Raw genomic sequence first — 14,796 nt, 5'->3', positions numbered from 1 at the left:
TGTGTGTGTGTGTGTGAGAGAGAGAGAGAGAGAGAGAGAGAGAGAGAGAGAGAGAGACAGAGAGAGAGAGAGAGACAGACAGACAGACAGAGAGACAGAGAGACAGAGAGACAGAGAGAGAGAGAGAGACAGAGAGAGAGAGAGAGAGAGAGAGAGAGAGAGAGAGAGAGAGAGAGAGAACTGGAGCTTAAAGTCAGGGCTTGGGTACTATGTCTCAGCTTGTGTTTCCCCCTTCAAGCTCTACCACTTGAGCCACACCTCCACTTCTAACTTTTTTTGCTGGTTAACTGGAGTTAACCGTCTCATGAACTTTCCAGTCCTGTATGACTTCAAACCATGATCACCAGAGCTCAGTGTTCTCAGTAGTTAGGACTTAAGCTACCAGTGCCCAGCATCTTTTCTAGAACTCTTAATCCTCCGAAAGCTTACTTGTGCAAGATGCAGGAAGCAGCCACAAATACCACAGTGACATAAGTAGCCTCAACACACATTTTCTTTGACCTTTCCTTGCTTTACCTTTTCTAGCTATAATAAACTGCATACTTCTGGAGATTGCAATGGGAAAATATTAGGTTTCATTTCAATGTAGGAAGGGTCATTTTGAACTCTGGGATCCCTGATGCCTACAATTTACTAAGATACTTAATAATATAATAGTAATAAGCAAAAAAAATACTTTTCTTATTGTCTTGAACAAATCACTTATGTCTAGATCTATGTCAACAGCAGTCAGTAATAGGTCAATGAAAACAATAACAGCATTTAGTAGATTGAAAGGATAGTTTTATCAACCTCATTCCTTTTACCTTGTTTTTAGTTAAGTACATAGTTTACAAAAATATGACTACTGCGGTCAAAGAAAGCAAATGTAAAAAAAGTTCCATGAACTTTCAGTACTGTACAACCTGAAGCTGGGTCTAGTGAGCTGGGTGAATGCTTTCAGTGATAGTATGAAGTACACGTCAGAAATTGCTGCAAACTACAACGTGGCCTCTGACTCAACACCATAAATTGACAGAGATTTCACATTTCAGAAACGTTTTCTACAGAAAAAGGGGACTCTATCTTCATTATTTCAGATAGCAATATTTTGAATTCTCCTTGAATAGTAAAAGGACAAAAGGCTAATGGAGCAGTAAAAATTTTACTACATTGCTTTATACTGAAGAATGCTAACAATTACTGTTATTTGGGGTTACTTTCATATTATTCTTATCATCATCATCATCATCATCATCATCATCATCATCATCATCATCATCATCATCACTATTGCTAGGAAGACAATGGAGAGGCTGATTAAAAACCACAGAGAAAATGTTGAAAATTTCCTTTGGGGGACCTGGAAAGTTCCTTTGGGGGACTGGGAGCACATTATTGCCTTATTAGTATTGGTCTTAGGCCAGTCCCACCTAATAGCTTGCGTATAGCAGAGTGCCAGGTTTGCTCACGGAAGACTTGTCTACCTTGACACCCCACTGTGCTAGGACTGGTAATTAGTTTTTATTCTCTTTCTTTTTTTTTATGAAACACCTGGACCATCCTGACCAAAACTTAACTTTGTTCCAAACTTGTTGAGGGCATTTTAATCTTCACCAACCCTAACTTAGCATGAAGTACTAAAACAACAATGGAACCCAGTGCTGGTGGTTTTTGTCTATAATCCTAGCTACTCAGGAGATCTGAGGATCTCAGGTTTAAGTGTATGAGACAATCTTATCTCCAATTAGCCACCAAAAAGCCAGAAGTGGAAGTGTGGCACAAGTGGTAGAATTCTAGCTTTAAGCAAAAAACTATAAAGAACAGTGCCCAAAGCCTGAGTTTAAGCCCCAGTACTGGCACAAAATAAGCAAAACAAAACCAAAAAACCCAATAGAAATTAGAAGATAATTAACCCCTAAGAGCACCTCATTTGAGGCCTTTTGATTCTGTATTCTTTTTTGTTTTTCATTTGCAATAGAGGGGCTGGGAAGGTGGCTCAGTGGTAGAGCGCTTGCCTTGCATACATGAGGCCCTGGGTTCGATTCCTCAGCACCACATAAGCAGAAAAAGCTGGAAGTGGTGCAGTGGCTCAAGTGGTAGAGTGCTATCTTTGAGCTGAAGAGCTGAGGGACACAGCTCAGGTCCCACGACCGGTAAAAAACAAAACAAAAAACAAAAAAATTATTTGCAATGGATCAGAAATATTTCCCTGCATAATGTGGTCCATTATAAGACTTTAATTACACTGGGAATTTCAGAGCCCTAAGTATGGCAACTGTCATCTTGCTGGAAAACATAATGCAATATGGACATCCTTCAGGGAATCCTGTACGGCTTCTCACACGCTTTGTCTTCTCTGTATAAATAGTTTGTATTTAGGGACTTTCATGAATGTTTCCAAATGACTAAAACAAATACACATAACTATTCTGTGATGATGGCTTGAAGAAATATGGCTCTTACTTTTTGCTATAATAAAAACAGCCTGCTGGGAAAGGCCCCAATTTTAAGATGTTTTTTTCAGTGTTGAGATCAACCCCAGAGTCTCACACTTGCTAGGCAGCTGCTGTATTACTTGAACCATACCTCCAGCCCCCTAATTTAAGATTTTTTGACCAAGTATTAAAGGTGTGTGTGTGTGTGTGTGTGTGTGTGTGTGTGTGTGTGTGTGTGTGTGTGTGTGTGTGTGTGTGTATGGAGAGAGAGAGAGACTCATATAGAATGAGTCTAAATAAGGAATACTCAGCAGGGGAAGGGAAAAGGGAAAAAGAATAATTTTGAGGGTGAATAGTTTTGAGATATTCCACAACCATACACGAAAACAGTATTAAAAAAAAACCCTCAACAAAAGCTGCTGGGTGCTGGTGGCTCATGCCTGTAATCCTAGCTGTTTCTGAGATCTGAAGGTCATGGTTTGAAGCCAGCCCTGGCAGCAATGTCCGCCAGAAGTAGAGCTGTGGTTCAACTAATAGAGCACTAGCTTTGAGTAAAAGTAGTTCAGGGACGGGCTGGAAGGTGGCTCAGTGGTAGAGTGCTTGCCTTGCATGCATGAGCCCCTGGGTTCGATTCCTCAGCACCACATAAGCAGAAAAAGCTGGAAGTGGTGCAGTGGCTCAAGTGGTAGAGTGCTATCTTTGAGCTGAAGAGCTGAGGGACAGAATCCAGGCCCAGAGCTCAGGTCCCACTACTGACACCCCCCCCCCCCCCCAAAAAAAAAAGTAGTTCAGGGACAGTGCCTAGGTTTTGAGTTCAAGCCCTAGGACCAGCACACACATACAAAAAGCTGTTGATCTATAGGGGGTTTAGGAGGAGGGGAAAAAAGTTCTGTTCAGGAATTGGGTACCAGAGAAACAGTGGGGCCAATGAAAATGCAAGATGATGGATGTTATAAAAGAGATTGTCAGCAAGTATGAAAATAAAACAATGAAACCTTGTGAAATGTTTTTCAGGGTTGATTGTGATAAAGGGAAGTAGTACATTGGAGTAGATTGACTGGAACACATTTGTACAGTGTGTGGAAATACCATAATGAAATCCCCCTTGTATAGCTAATGTACGCTAATAAAATTTTTAAAAAGTAATTTTAGAAATACAGAAAGTGTTAGAAAATTAAATACATATCTAGATGCTAATAAGCAATTCATTAACAACTGGAGTTTTAATTTTTTCAATAAAAATAAAAAATAAATGTCATTAATTTTGCATTTGGATGTGTACAGTAGCAAGATCCTTTATATGACTGGGAAAAATCATGGATATTATCTAATTCTCCTTTGCTAAGGCCAATTGAACAGCAATTAATTACAAGTTATTATGACAAGGGAAAAAACTGTGACCTCAAGACAGTCAAACATGTCCTAGTATCTTAGGAAGCTCTAGGAAGGGTTTCAACATACGTTCTCATTTCCAATAGGGTTTTACTGTGCTTCAATACATCTTTTATCTTGTGTCTCGATACAACATCTGCAAAAGATAGTCTTCCAAATGATAGGAAGGATGGACAGAGTTCAATGTGACAACCTTTGACATGGAGATGGGGTGAAAATCTATGAAATAATCTTGCCAAATTGTAAAGCTGACCTCCATTTGATGACATACAACAATAATAGCCTCACTTTGAAAATACAATAGTGCTGGGCACTGGCAGCTCATGCCTATGATCCTAGCCACTGAGGAGGCTGAGGTCTGATGATGGTAATTTGAAGCGAGCCCAAGCAGAAAAGTCCATGCGATTTTTTTTATCTCCAATTAACCACCAGAAAGCTGGAAGTGGAGGTGTGGCTCAAGTGGTAGAGTGCCAGCCTTGAGTGAAAAAGCTCAGGGATAATGCTCAGGCCCTGAGTTCAAGTCCCATAACCAAAATAAATAAATACATATATACATAGATAAATACAATAGTGGGTGAGTAAAGTCCATGTTTTTTGTGGGAATAATAGCTTTGCATAACTAATAGAATATGGCACCTTGATCACTTATGTGACTATACTGCATTATATGACAAAGGTGAGGGGTGAAGCAGGTCTCTCACTCCCAAACCTGCCTCAGCTTGGTGTCATTTAGGTTCGGGATTTGAAGTGGTACTTCATCTCCTCCTCCTTTACTTGGTGGTATTGAAGTAGATGTCAGGAATTCTACAACCAGAATAAAAGGAATTCTGCCAAGGAACAGATAGGGCAAGAAGCTGGACTCTTCCTTAGTTGAGCATCTAGATGAAAATATAGCTTAGGCAATACCTTGAATTTATCCCTTTGAAGCCTTAAGAATAGGAAACAGTTCAACTGTACCCAGAATCCTTGATCTATGAAAATCAAAACTGTAAATGGTAGTGTTTTGTGCATGTGCGTGCGCGTGGGTGCGTGTGTGTGTGCACACACGTGTTGCTTAGGGATTGAACTCAGGGCCTAGGCACAGTTCCTGAGCCTCTTTTGCTGAAGGACAGCACTCTACCACTTGAGTCACAGTTCTACTTTTGGCTTTTAGGTAATTTGTTGGAGTTAAGAGTCTCATGGACTTTCCTGCCCAGCCTGGCTTTAAGCTGCAGTCCTCAGAACTCAGCCCCCTGAGTAGCTAGGATTACATGTGTGAGCCACTGGCACCCTGCTGTAAATGGTGTTTTTTTTTTTAAGCTGCTAAGTTTTAAGAAATTTATTTCACAGGGAATGAAAAACTGGTATCACTTGATCAGATTTCGGAGAAATATAACATCGCTCACACATTGGCCAAGAGCTACCCTTTTAGTAGGAAATGACTTCAAATGTTTTCTTTTTCTCATTATATGATTCACTTATCAACACTGTTCATGACTTCACCATTTTGAATTTTAGATGCCTAACTTTGATTCAATTTCTAGCTCAATGTACCTACTACAGTAGTAATTTTCATCTTACAACATTGAAGAAATAAATCCTTCCATGAAGACAAAATGATATTAAGCTGTCTTCTAAATAGGAGTGTGTGGGTTAGTGTGTATGGTCACTGTATTAACGAAAGCTTCAAAGATAAATCAATTGGGATGAGAAAGGTGAATGGGTTGGGGATAGGAAGTTGGGAAAGTGGTTACAAGGGAGGAAAGAGGAAGCACTGTGTGGTTCAGGCCATTTAACACTTTTGTCACTTAGAAGCTGGTGTCTTTTTGCATTACTCTTCATTAATCTTAAACAAAATTTCTATTTTAAGCCTCACATGCTTCAGAGAACTACTTGTACCGTCAGAGAATAGAACAGTCATGAGAGAATAGGTTTATATAACAAAAGCACAGTAAGTTGATATGAATTTATTCAAAACATCTCTTTGCTGAAAAGTGGCTGCTATTCTAGTCTGATATACTTTGACATATTCTATTTTTCTTTGCTAAAAAAATTTCAAACTTGCTCCTCCCTCCCTCCCCCCAAAGCCATTTCTTCTGGTCCTTTGCCATTTGCTCTAAATTATGATCTGTAGGGGGTGGGGCGGGAGGACGGCTTCCTATATTATCCACTAAGCTAAATTTGCAACAAGCCTCAGCAAGAGAAGGGCCCCTCTATATTTCAAGTAAATCGAGAAATTTTCCCAGGTGGGGCGGGCTACTCACATTTGATTTAAGGGCCACAGATTACCTCTGAATGGGACAGTGAGTTTAGTTATGATTTGGCTATTATTATAAAGTCCTTTCCTTTTCTGAAAATTGTGAAATAACAGCCAGCAAAATACAAAAAGTGAAATGTATGATATAATCACTAAAGGATAGAACGATTACCCAGAAACCTGGTTAGTCCTGTTTTTTCTTACCGAAGACATCAATTCTCCTTCCCATTCCAAAGGTAACCATCATCCGGTTTGGTATTTATACTTTTAAGACCTGTGAATGCATCCTGACGCAAAATAATGTAGCTTGGTCTTTAAGTTATTCACCAGTAAATGCATTCATGCTGCATATACTCTTGTTTCCTGCTTCTTCCCGTTAATGATAGGTTTGTGAGACTCATCTGTGTGGTTTCCAAGGTCATTAACTTGTGTTGACATTTGACCAGCTATTTTTACTACTTGAGTACATGTGAGGGCTATCATTTTCTTGAGCAGGAAAGACTAGGCAATAAATACTGTATATTTTTTCTTCATTGTCTTTCTTTGATGTTTAAATTCAAACATGCAATCTATGTGAAAACAGTTACCAAATCGAGAAATAAATAGACCATGAGATACTCACTAATGACATTGGCTTGTCCGGTGAATATGGTGTACTGGAGCTCATAGGAGACCACACTGAATTCATCATCGGATGTCCAGTGGACAGTGATGGTATCATATGAAGCTGTGCAGAGCTCTTCTCTAATTGTGGGAGGGTTGGGAGCTATGAATAGCAAAAATGCTCATTAGTAGAACAGCACACACCCCTGAGATAATATTTCTGAGACATCTGATTGTTGAAGCCAAGCTTCTCTAAATAGGAAAGCCCATGAGGACTACTATCCTAGAAATGACCTCAATCTAACAAACAGTTAGCTGGTTGGTAACGCTTTTGCTTTTCAAAAGGAGTATGGCTAGCGCCAGCCAGTAGGGCCTTACTTACTTCAGTTCACGGTGAGGATAGGGTTAGAAGATTAAGCACATAAAGGTCTCTTGTGCATGAAAGTAAGGAAGATGAATTTTTACCTTTTGTTCACTTTATGGAATGGCAAGCCTGAAAGGGCCGGATGGTAAATGCTTTCGGCTCTGTGGGCCAGTTGCTATTGCAAGCGCTTAACACTGCCATTGTGGCATGGGAGCAGCTGTAGCCCATTTGTACACAGCTGGGTATAGCCAGATTTCAATAAAACTTTATTTACAAAAATAGGTGGATTGCTGGATTTGGTTTATGGCCTAAAGTTTGCCAGTTCCTGATCTATATGGCATCATTTGTTTCTAGAGTTAGGTACCCAACAGGAACAGTACCAATATTTGTTATCATATAGCAAGTCAGATAGTTGACTTTTTCATTAGATGTTCTGATCCCATTAAAAGTTATTATTATAGCAATATTTCTTCTATCTCAGTTTATAGGTGATACTTCAAAGTAAAACCATGATTAATAATCATAGCTGCTTGGTGCTAGTGGCTCACACCTGTAATCCTGATACTCAGGAGGCTGAGATCTGAGGATTGCAGTTCAAAGACAGCCCAGGCGGGAAAGTCCATGACGCTCTTATGTCCAATAAACCACCAGAAAATTAGAAGTAGAGCTGTGGCTCAAAGTGGTACAGCACTAGCCTTGAGTGAAAAAGCTCAGGGATAGTGCCCAGACCCTGAGTTCAATCCCCATGACCGACAAAAATAAATCACATCTAAGAAATACGTTTTTGTTCTCTAAGGAAATCATGACTTCTTGGCATGTGCTTAACTTTATCATGAGAGAAGGCTGCTGTTTTATTTCTTTGACATATTTTGTAGTGGAGAAGCCTAAATCCTACCCAAAACAATGATTTTTTAAAATGACTTCTACTACATTGATTGCAGTAACTGGTTTTATGAGAAGAGTATGTGAGCAAGAAAAAGACTAAGCAATGAGTTCTGTGTTGGCAATAATTTTTAGAGCAGAGGTTGGCAAACTATGGCTGTAGGCCCAAGTTTGGCCCACTGCCTGTTTTTGCAAATAAAGTTTTATTGGAACACAGCCAGGCTCATTCAGTTACGTATTGTCTGTAGCTCCTTTCTGCGTAATAGCAAAGTTGAGTAGTTGTGACCATATGGCCTAAAAAGCCTAACACATCTGCCACCTGGCCCTTTGCAGTCAAAGTTCACTGACCTCTGGTTTCGAAAACGGATCCAGGGTCTGTCTTTCTACTCTCCTGTCTACTAGAACTGAACTTGAAAAAGAAACATGTTTGCATTTACAAATTCAGAGCAATTTCTCCTTACACTATTGCTGACTTGGGCTCTAAATTTGGACTCAAATTAATGAATCACAAGTTCAAAGAGGAAAAATCTATGGAAATGGTGAACTTAAAACTTTGCTGTTTGTCATTTCTTTCACTGAAGATATATCTAGGACAAATATCATGAACAGTGAAGTCTCGTGAATTCAGTGAATGAGGTTTGCTTTGCTGTTTAAATCCAAAATAATCTGGAGTACCTACAATGTAACAGTCACTGCACGAAGATCAAGCTGTGTACTGAGAAAGCAGGGCGGCAGCTGGGGCCATAGAACAATGCCAAAGCACTTGCCTGGCAAGTGCTGAGTTCTGTCTTCAGCACAGAAAAAGGACGAAACAAAGAGAGGCTCTATGTAACCCTTAGAGCATTCTTTCCAAAATATCTGTACATCTGTCTCTGAAGTATTAGTATCATGTGGTGTGACTCGGATATGCCTGAATCAGCAATACCAATGAGGCCCAGCTGTGTAGTAAAATATGCTTACTGTTGTCTGTGTGGTCTCCGTTTGTGTGGGATCACCCTGCATGGATTGGCGAAGAAATACTTACTTTTTCCCAATTTAAATAGTTTATCGAATTATTTCCCCATCAACTATTATAGCAAGATTGGGTCCTTCCTCTGGTCCAACATACAATTAAATATGAAGAAAATGTTAAGTTCGAAAGAGGCCAGTAGCGGGGAGACACATGGCAGTAGCGACAATCAGGAAGGAAATGTCACCTCTATGGGTTATTAACTTGACATACCACTTAGAGGCATGTCATAGACGGGAAAAAAATCTTGTTTTCCCAGCCAGGCAGGCTAACCCTGTTTTGATTGTAAACCCAATGGGTTTGTGCTGAAAAGTCAATATCTAATTTACTGCAAATGAGAACAGCAGCACACTGCCAATTTCAATACGCACAAAATGTGTACCAGAACTGCTATTTTCTTGCCTTCATGACAGACACTACACGAGGACTGGTGGGCTAATACTCTACAAACACCTCGTTTCCTGCTTCTAAATGTCTGGTAAACTATTTGGACATGGCAGTACCAGCCAAGCATCCTATGTTATGGCCAGGATTGCTGTTATGTCTAGAAAAGGACTGACTTTGTATTTAGGGTTGACACGTAAGAAGGCATAATACCAGGTACTCCATATGGCCTTTAGTTTGGCATAAACAGCCATTGGGATGATATATGGTATGCAAATGACAATCAGTGAAGACTACTTTTGCAATTCCTCTCACATATGTAAAGAATTTAAAATGATAGCAATTTTTCAATACTATTAAATAATTCTTAGAGAATGAGTAGAACAACCTTGGCATTGACTTGGGCCATCATGCCCATGTGTCCAGGTAAACAGTCACTTTTCCAGTCTTCTGTGACCTAGAAAAAGCCCTTGTGAGATGGATCTGGTCCAGGAACTATGTGCTAGTCTGCTTTGTATTGTTACTGAATTGTTACTGTATTGTTACTGAAGCGGGCATAGGAGATATATGTGGAAGTTTGCTAGGTGGGTCTTCTGAGCATAATTTCTGGGTTTCAAATAAAGAAAAACAAACTTGGCTGGCAGAACATCTTTCCCATCATTCTCCCTCTGGCCCTGGTCTTTTTGTTTAGGACTTGGGAGGTTGAGTAGTCGTGGTACAATCATGGTAATATAAAGATAACTCAATGAGGATGGCTGGCCAGAAAAAGAAAAAGAGCCTATGATAGGAAGTGAGCATTGAGCCACTGTTCACCTCTTGACAGCATGCCACTGCTTTGTTTCCGTGATGCAAATATTCCTTGATGGCATTGGTTGTGGCTAGTTACATTTCTTTTGCTTACAACCAAATTCATTCCAAATAATATTAGGAAAAAGAGAAATTTTAACAGAATGCAATGATGAAAAACATAGTACCTATGGGCTCCATAGGACTCTTTAAATTTCAATTAAATTTACAGTCCAAGTGGTTAATATGTCAGATATTGTAGATATATAAAATTTCTATCATTGTAGGATATTGCATTGGGTGGTACTAGTTTAAATAAATCTCAGAATTAAAAGCTAAAGGACAGATGCACATGGGTAGGAGATGGCTCAAGCGGCCAATCCCATTCCTCCAAAAATTGAAGAATGACACTATACTCATAAATATTTGATACCAAGTTTGATTCCTTACTGTCAATGTTTTTCCAATTGTTTCATTTGCTCCTTAATAGGAACAGCACATTAGAATGGGAGAATACAAAAGATAATAATTTTTGGTGAAAACGTCTTTCTTTTTCTTTTTTTGCTGGTCCTGGGGCAAAAAACTCTAGGCCTGTGAGCTGTCCCTGAGCTTCTTTTACTCAAGGTTTGCTCTCTACCACTTGAGCAATAGCTCCACTTCTGGCTTTTTAGAGGATAGTTTATTGGAGATAAGAGTCTTATGGACTTTCCTGCCCAGGCTGGCTTTGAACTGTGATCCTCAGATCTCAGCCTCCTTAGCAGTTAGATTTACAGGCCTAAACCAGTGGTGCCTGGCAGCAACTTTGTTTTTAATGATTAAGATTCTTTATATTCTCTTGTTCACAATATGTTAGTTCAGTTTAAAAAACCCACACACAAAAAAACAAAAACCCACACAGAAGTTGTTGATGGGAATATTATATAGTATGGCAAATCAAAAGAACATACTTTTGGATTTTAGGGAATAAAACTGATCTGGAGGCAAAATATATCACTGAGTCAACACAACGCTAAAGATAACATAAAAGACAATACCTGTAAGGTAATCCAGACATTCTAGCAATTTCTTCTCTCGGGAAAAATCTAAGGCAAAGGTGTCAAATGTGTCATTGAGGTTGATTTCAGGAATGAGGACCTGAGAGGACGCAGTTGCCATGGAGACCCTGAAAGGAGAACAACAAAACAACTTCTTAGAGATGCCCAGGTGCTTTCCAACGCCACTGCATAGGAATGGATAAAAGGAAAAGAAATATCACTTTTTGAAAAGTGTTCTTGTTACACATAAGGCCTTCAGAAGAAAATCGGTTGCACAATCTAGTAATGCCAAGCAAATGAATGCAAGCTTATAGCAAAGGTATGGGAAAAACAACAGGGTCCCCTCTACCCGCCTCCTTTTGACTAGAGGGAAAAAATGCCTATAGAGGCGAAAGAATATTCCTATTTCCTGTTGCTGCCCATTTAAGAGCCTAGCCCTATCACATCCAACTCCAGCGAGAAGCACATAGCTCCAGGCATTTCTTCACACATCTGTCTGGGAAATGGTTTGTTCCTTTCAGACTCACCACTACTCTACTTCAAAGGGGAGTCTCCCAAATTTCAAACTCCATGAAAGGCAAAGCAAAGATTAAAAAAGAATGTTTCCAGATATTGGATTAGTTTAATCAATTACTAGCCTCTCTCTAAAATAAATCTTAAAAAGTTTTGTCTGGCTTGTTTTCAGTCTCCTTGTATTCTTTTGTGTTTTTTGGTTCTTTTTTTTTTTTTTTTTTTTTTGGTACCATATTCCAAGCAGATGCCATGGAAAATATTCATGAGCTTTGCCACAGCTCATCCCTCAGTGAATGAACTGTTTCTCCTCCTCATTTAGGTTTTCTGGTTAAAGTTCTCACGTATAGACTGTAAAGCTAGGTATGTGCCAGTCCCCTTGGTGCTCCAAGTTGACTTGGAAATTTCAGCTATTTATAGCAGAATATTTTGAGTGATCAAAATTGCACGTGAATCTCGTAAAACTAAGAAAGTTGCCACCTAAAGACTACCACTTCTGAGTATAACAAAGGATGCCACACTTGTACTATTGAGTATGCTGTTTTGTTAAATTGCAAAAGCATTAAGGCACTGGGATTTGTGTGTGGGGGGGGAGGGAGTTGTGGGGCTTGAAATCAGGGCCTAGGTGCAGCCCTTGAGTCTCTTTGTGCTCAAGCTTAGTGATCTACCACTTGAGCCACAGTGCCACTTCCAGTTTTTGAGTGGTTAATTGGAAATAAGAGTCTCACTGGGACTTTTCTGCCTGGACTGGCCTCGACGCTAGGATTCTAGGCATAAGCCACTGGTACCCGGCTAGCACTGGGAATTTTTTGTGCAAAGAATGTTGAAATGATTTAAACTTTAAATTTATTACTGATTTTCTAAAATCAGAATGTCCGTGAATACAAAGATAGAGAGCTGGCTGGCAGAGGCGAGGGGAGCTTTAGACCTAGCAAGATTGTCCTGATTGTACTTAATCTACAAAAACTTCAGCTCATACTGATAGTTACTATTAAATGAGATTCTAAAAATGGAAAAAGACTGACTTCCTACTTCTTTTCTTCTGTGCAAGTCCTGGGGCTCGAACTAAGGACCTGGGCCCTGTCCATGAGTTTTTGGCTCTACCATTTGAACCATAGCTCCATTTTGAATTTTTAAAATTTTTTGGTGCAGCTCCTGGGTCTTGGGCACTGTCCCTAAGGTTTTGTGCTCAAGCCTAGCACTCTACCACTTAAGCCACAGCTCCACGTTTTTTTTTTTTTTGGTAGGTTAGTGGAGATAAGAGTCTCACCGACTTTTCTGCCTGGGCTGGCTTCAAACTAAGATGCTCAGATCTCAGCATCCTTAGTAGTTAGGATTATAGGTGTGTGGCACTGGTGCCCAGGTAATTTCAGATTCTTTCCAAGTAGTACATCACTTTCTTATGCCTGGATTTAGCAAATACTTTTGTTCATTTAACATTTTATAAAGTTGCCTACACAATCAAAATAAAGGTCTATGTGTTATTGTCCTTGAGAATCCACTGTGCTACATTTGCATTTACCTAGTAAGTAGAAAAGGAGAGAAATAGCATTTGTTGCATATTAACCATGTGACAAGAACTGTTCTAATATTTTCTAACATCTTATAGCCTTATGGTTACATTAGATAGAAACAAGTGTCTTGCTTATACATGTGTTTATTCACTCACTCATTCCTTTGTAATGAAAGTAAGATGACTAGGATTCCCACCTTCTTGGAACCTGACAAGTGTTAATTGTCCATAATTACAAGTAATAAGTCCTAAGCCAATAATGGTTGATTCCACAGCATATGTGTGTCCTACAATATAAAGACTGAAGCGCTCTCCCCCCCGCCCCCTCCTGTTTTTTTTAATGTTTCTGATTGGATGTTTTTTTCAGTTTTGATTCAGCTTATAGGAGAACATATTCATTTTAACTGATATACAACAATTTTATGTAAGTCTCACTAGGAATCCCTGAAAAATTGAAAGTCTATTCTGGTATTCATATTTGAATAGAAGAATAAAGGTTATTTGAAAATATATAGGAGCCAAAACCCAAGAAAGACACAATAGGAGACAGAATTAGGAAGGCATGACCTAGAGAAGCACGTTAAATGCTGGGTTGAAGAACAGAAGCAAGCAGAGAAAGGCACTGGAATAAACCTACAAGGAGGGGTAGATCACACATTGAAGCATGAAAACATCCAACAGCCAGGATGCACAGTACTTATGATGTTATGACCTGCTGTGAGGAGTCTGAGGCAATGTTATTACAATAGAGCTAACCATTATGGCCCATTTTCCAAGTGGAAAATCACTCAGAGAACCACATTTGAAAAGTGGTAGTTTGAGATTTGAACTCAAATCTCTTGCTCTTCTTCCCAGCCTAGTGCTCTTTAACTAAAGGGCCACTAATGGAAGGACAAAGGTTTAGGAATTACCCAAAAAGACTGGTAAGTAGAAGAGTAGGCAGTGTACTCACAAACTGACATGTTGAATGGAAACCACTTTGTACAGGTACTTGAAGATAATAAAATAAGGGATAGGTAGAGAAGAAATCTCACACATAAAGGGACAAGGACTTAAGCCATTTTTATAGGCACTGTATATTCATATGACAGAAGTATATTCTTTTCCAGAAAGAAATTAAAGGCACATTTTCATTTGTAATGAGACTGCCTTGCTACAATAATTGGACCAGATAGGAGCCGCCACATCTTCGGGAAATCACGTGTGTGCAATTTTGCAATTTGTGAGAGGGCCACTTTCTTTCCCATCTGCTAGATGGGAATTTATTCATTTGCCCTGCGGTTGAATTTATGGGGTCTACACAGGAATGCAAGGTCCTAGGAGCCACCTCATCTGGACTGTCCAGGTCATGGGTAGAGAAGTGGACTCTCGGATCCCAGTTGGGAACCCTGGCCTTAGTTGTAAATGCCATTTGGGTCTAGTGAAAATTCCTGGTATATACGTTTAACACTGGAATGGATATGGAGCAACTGGACATGATCCAGATGAGAGCAGAGCAAACAATTAAGCCCTTGGAAACTAGGAGTCACAAGGAAAGAAACTGGTGTCTCTTAGAACAGGGAGGAAAGCATTTTAAAGATATAAAAGTGATGCAGGCCAGCTGTTATTTGTGACCTTAGGAGAGGTAAGTATTGAATCAGCTGCATAGGGAATATTTCTCAACTAT

At 39.6% G+C, this 14,796-nt stretch overlaps 1 protein-coding gene across 5 annotated transcripts in view; it reads right to left on the bottom strand.

Moving 5' to 3' along the window:
- Mid1 (midline 1) overlaps positions 1-14,796 on the bottom strand; it is a 300,223-nt gene that overhangs the window by 13,760 nt on the left and 271,667 nt on the right. For all 5 annotated transcript variants that reach the window (XM_070040904.1, XM_070040907.1, XM_070040903.1 and 2 more), the window contains exons 6-7: positions 11,108-11,235; positions 6,668-6,811 (exon numbers count right to left, since the gene is read on the bottom strand). In XM_070040904.1, coding sequence (XP_069897005.1) covers positions 6,668-6,811; positions 11,108-11,235 — 272 coding nt within the window. The remainder of the gene's footprint in view (positions 1-6,667; positions 6,812-11,107; positions 11,236-14,796) is intronic.

The sequence above is a fragment of the Dipodomys merriami genome, unplaced genomic scaffold, assembly GCF_024711535.1.
Source record: "Dipodomys merriami isolate MVZ:Mamm:240054 unplaced genomic scaffold, mDipMer1.0.p SCAF_3, whole genome shotgun sequence".
In the NCBI taxonomy this organism is placed as follows: domain Eukaryota; kingdom Metazoa; phylum Chordata; class Mammalia; order Rodentia; family Heteromyidae; genus Dipodomys; species Dipodomys merriami.
The sequence above is the reverse complement of the archived record's forward strand: the minus strand, read 5'-3'. Positions and strand labels throughout refer to the sequence as shown.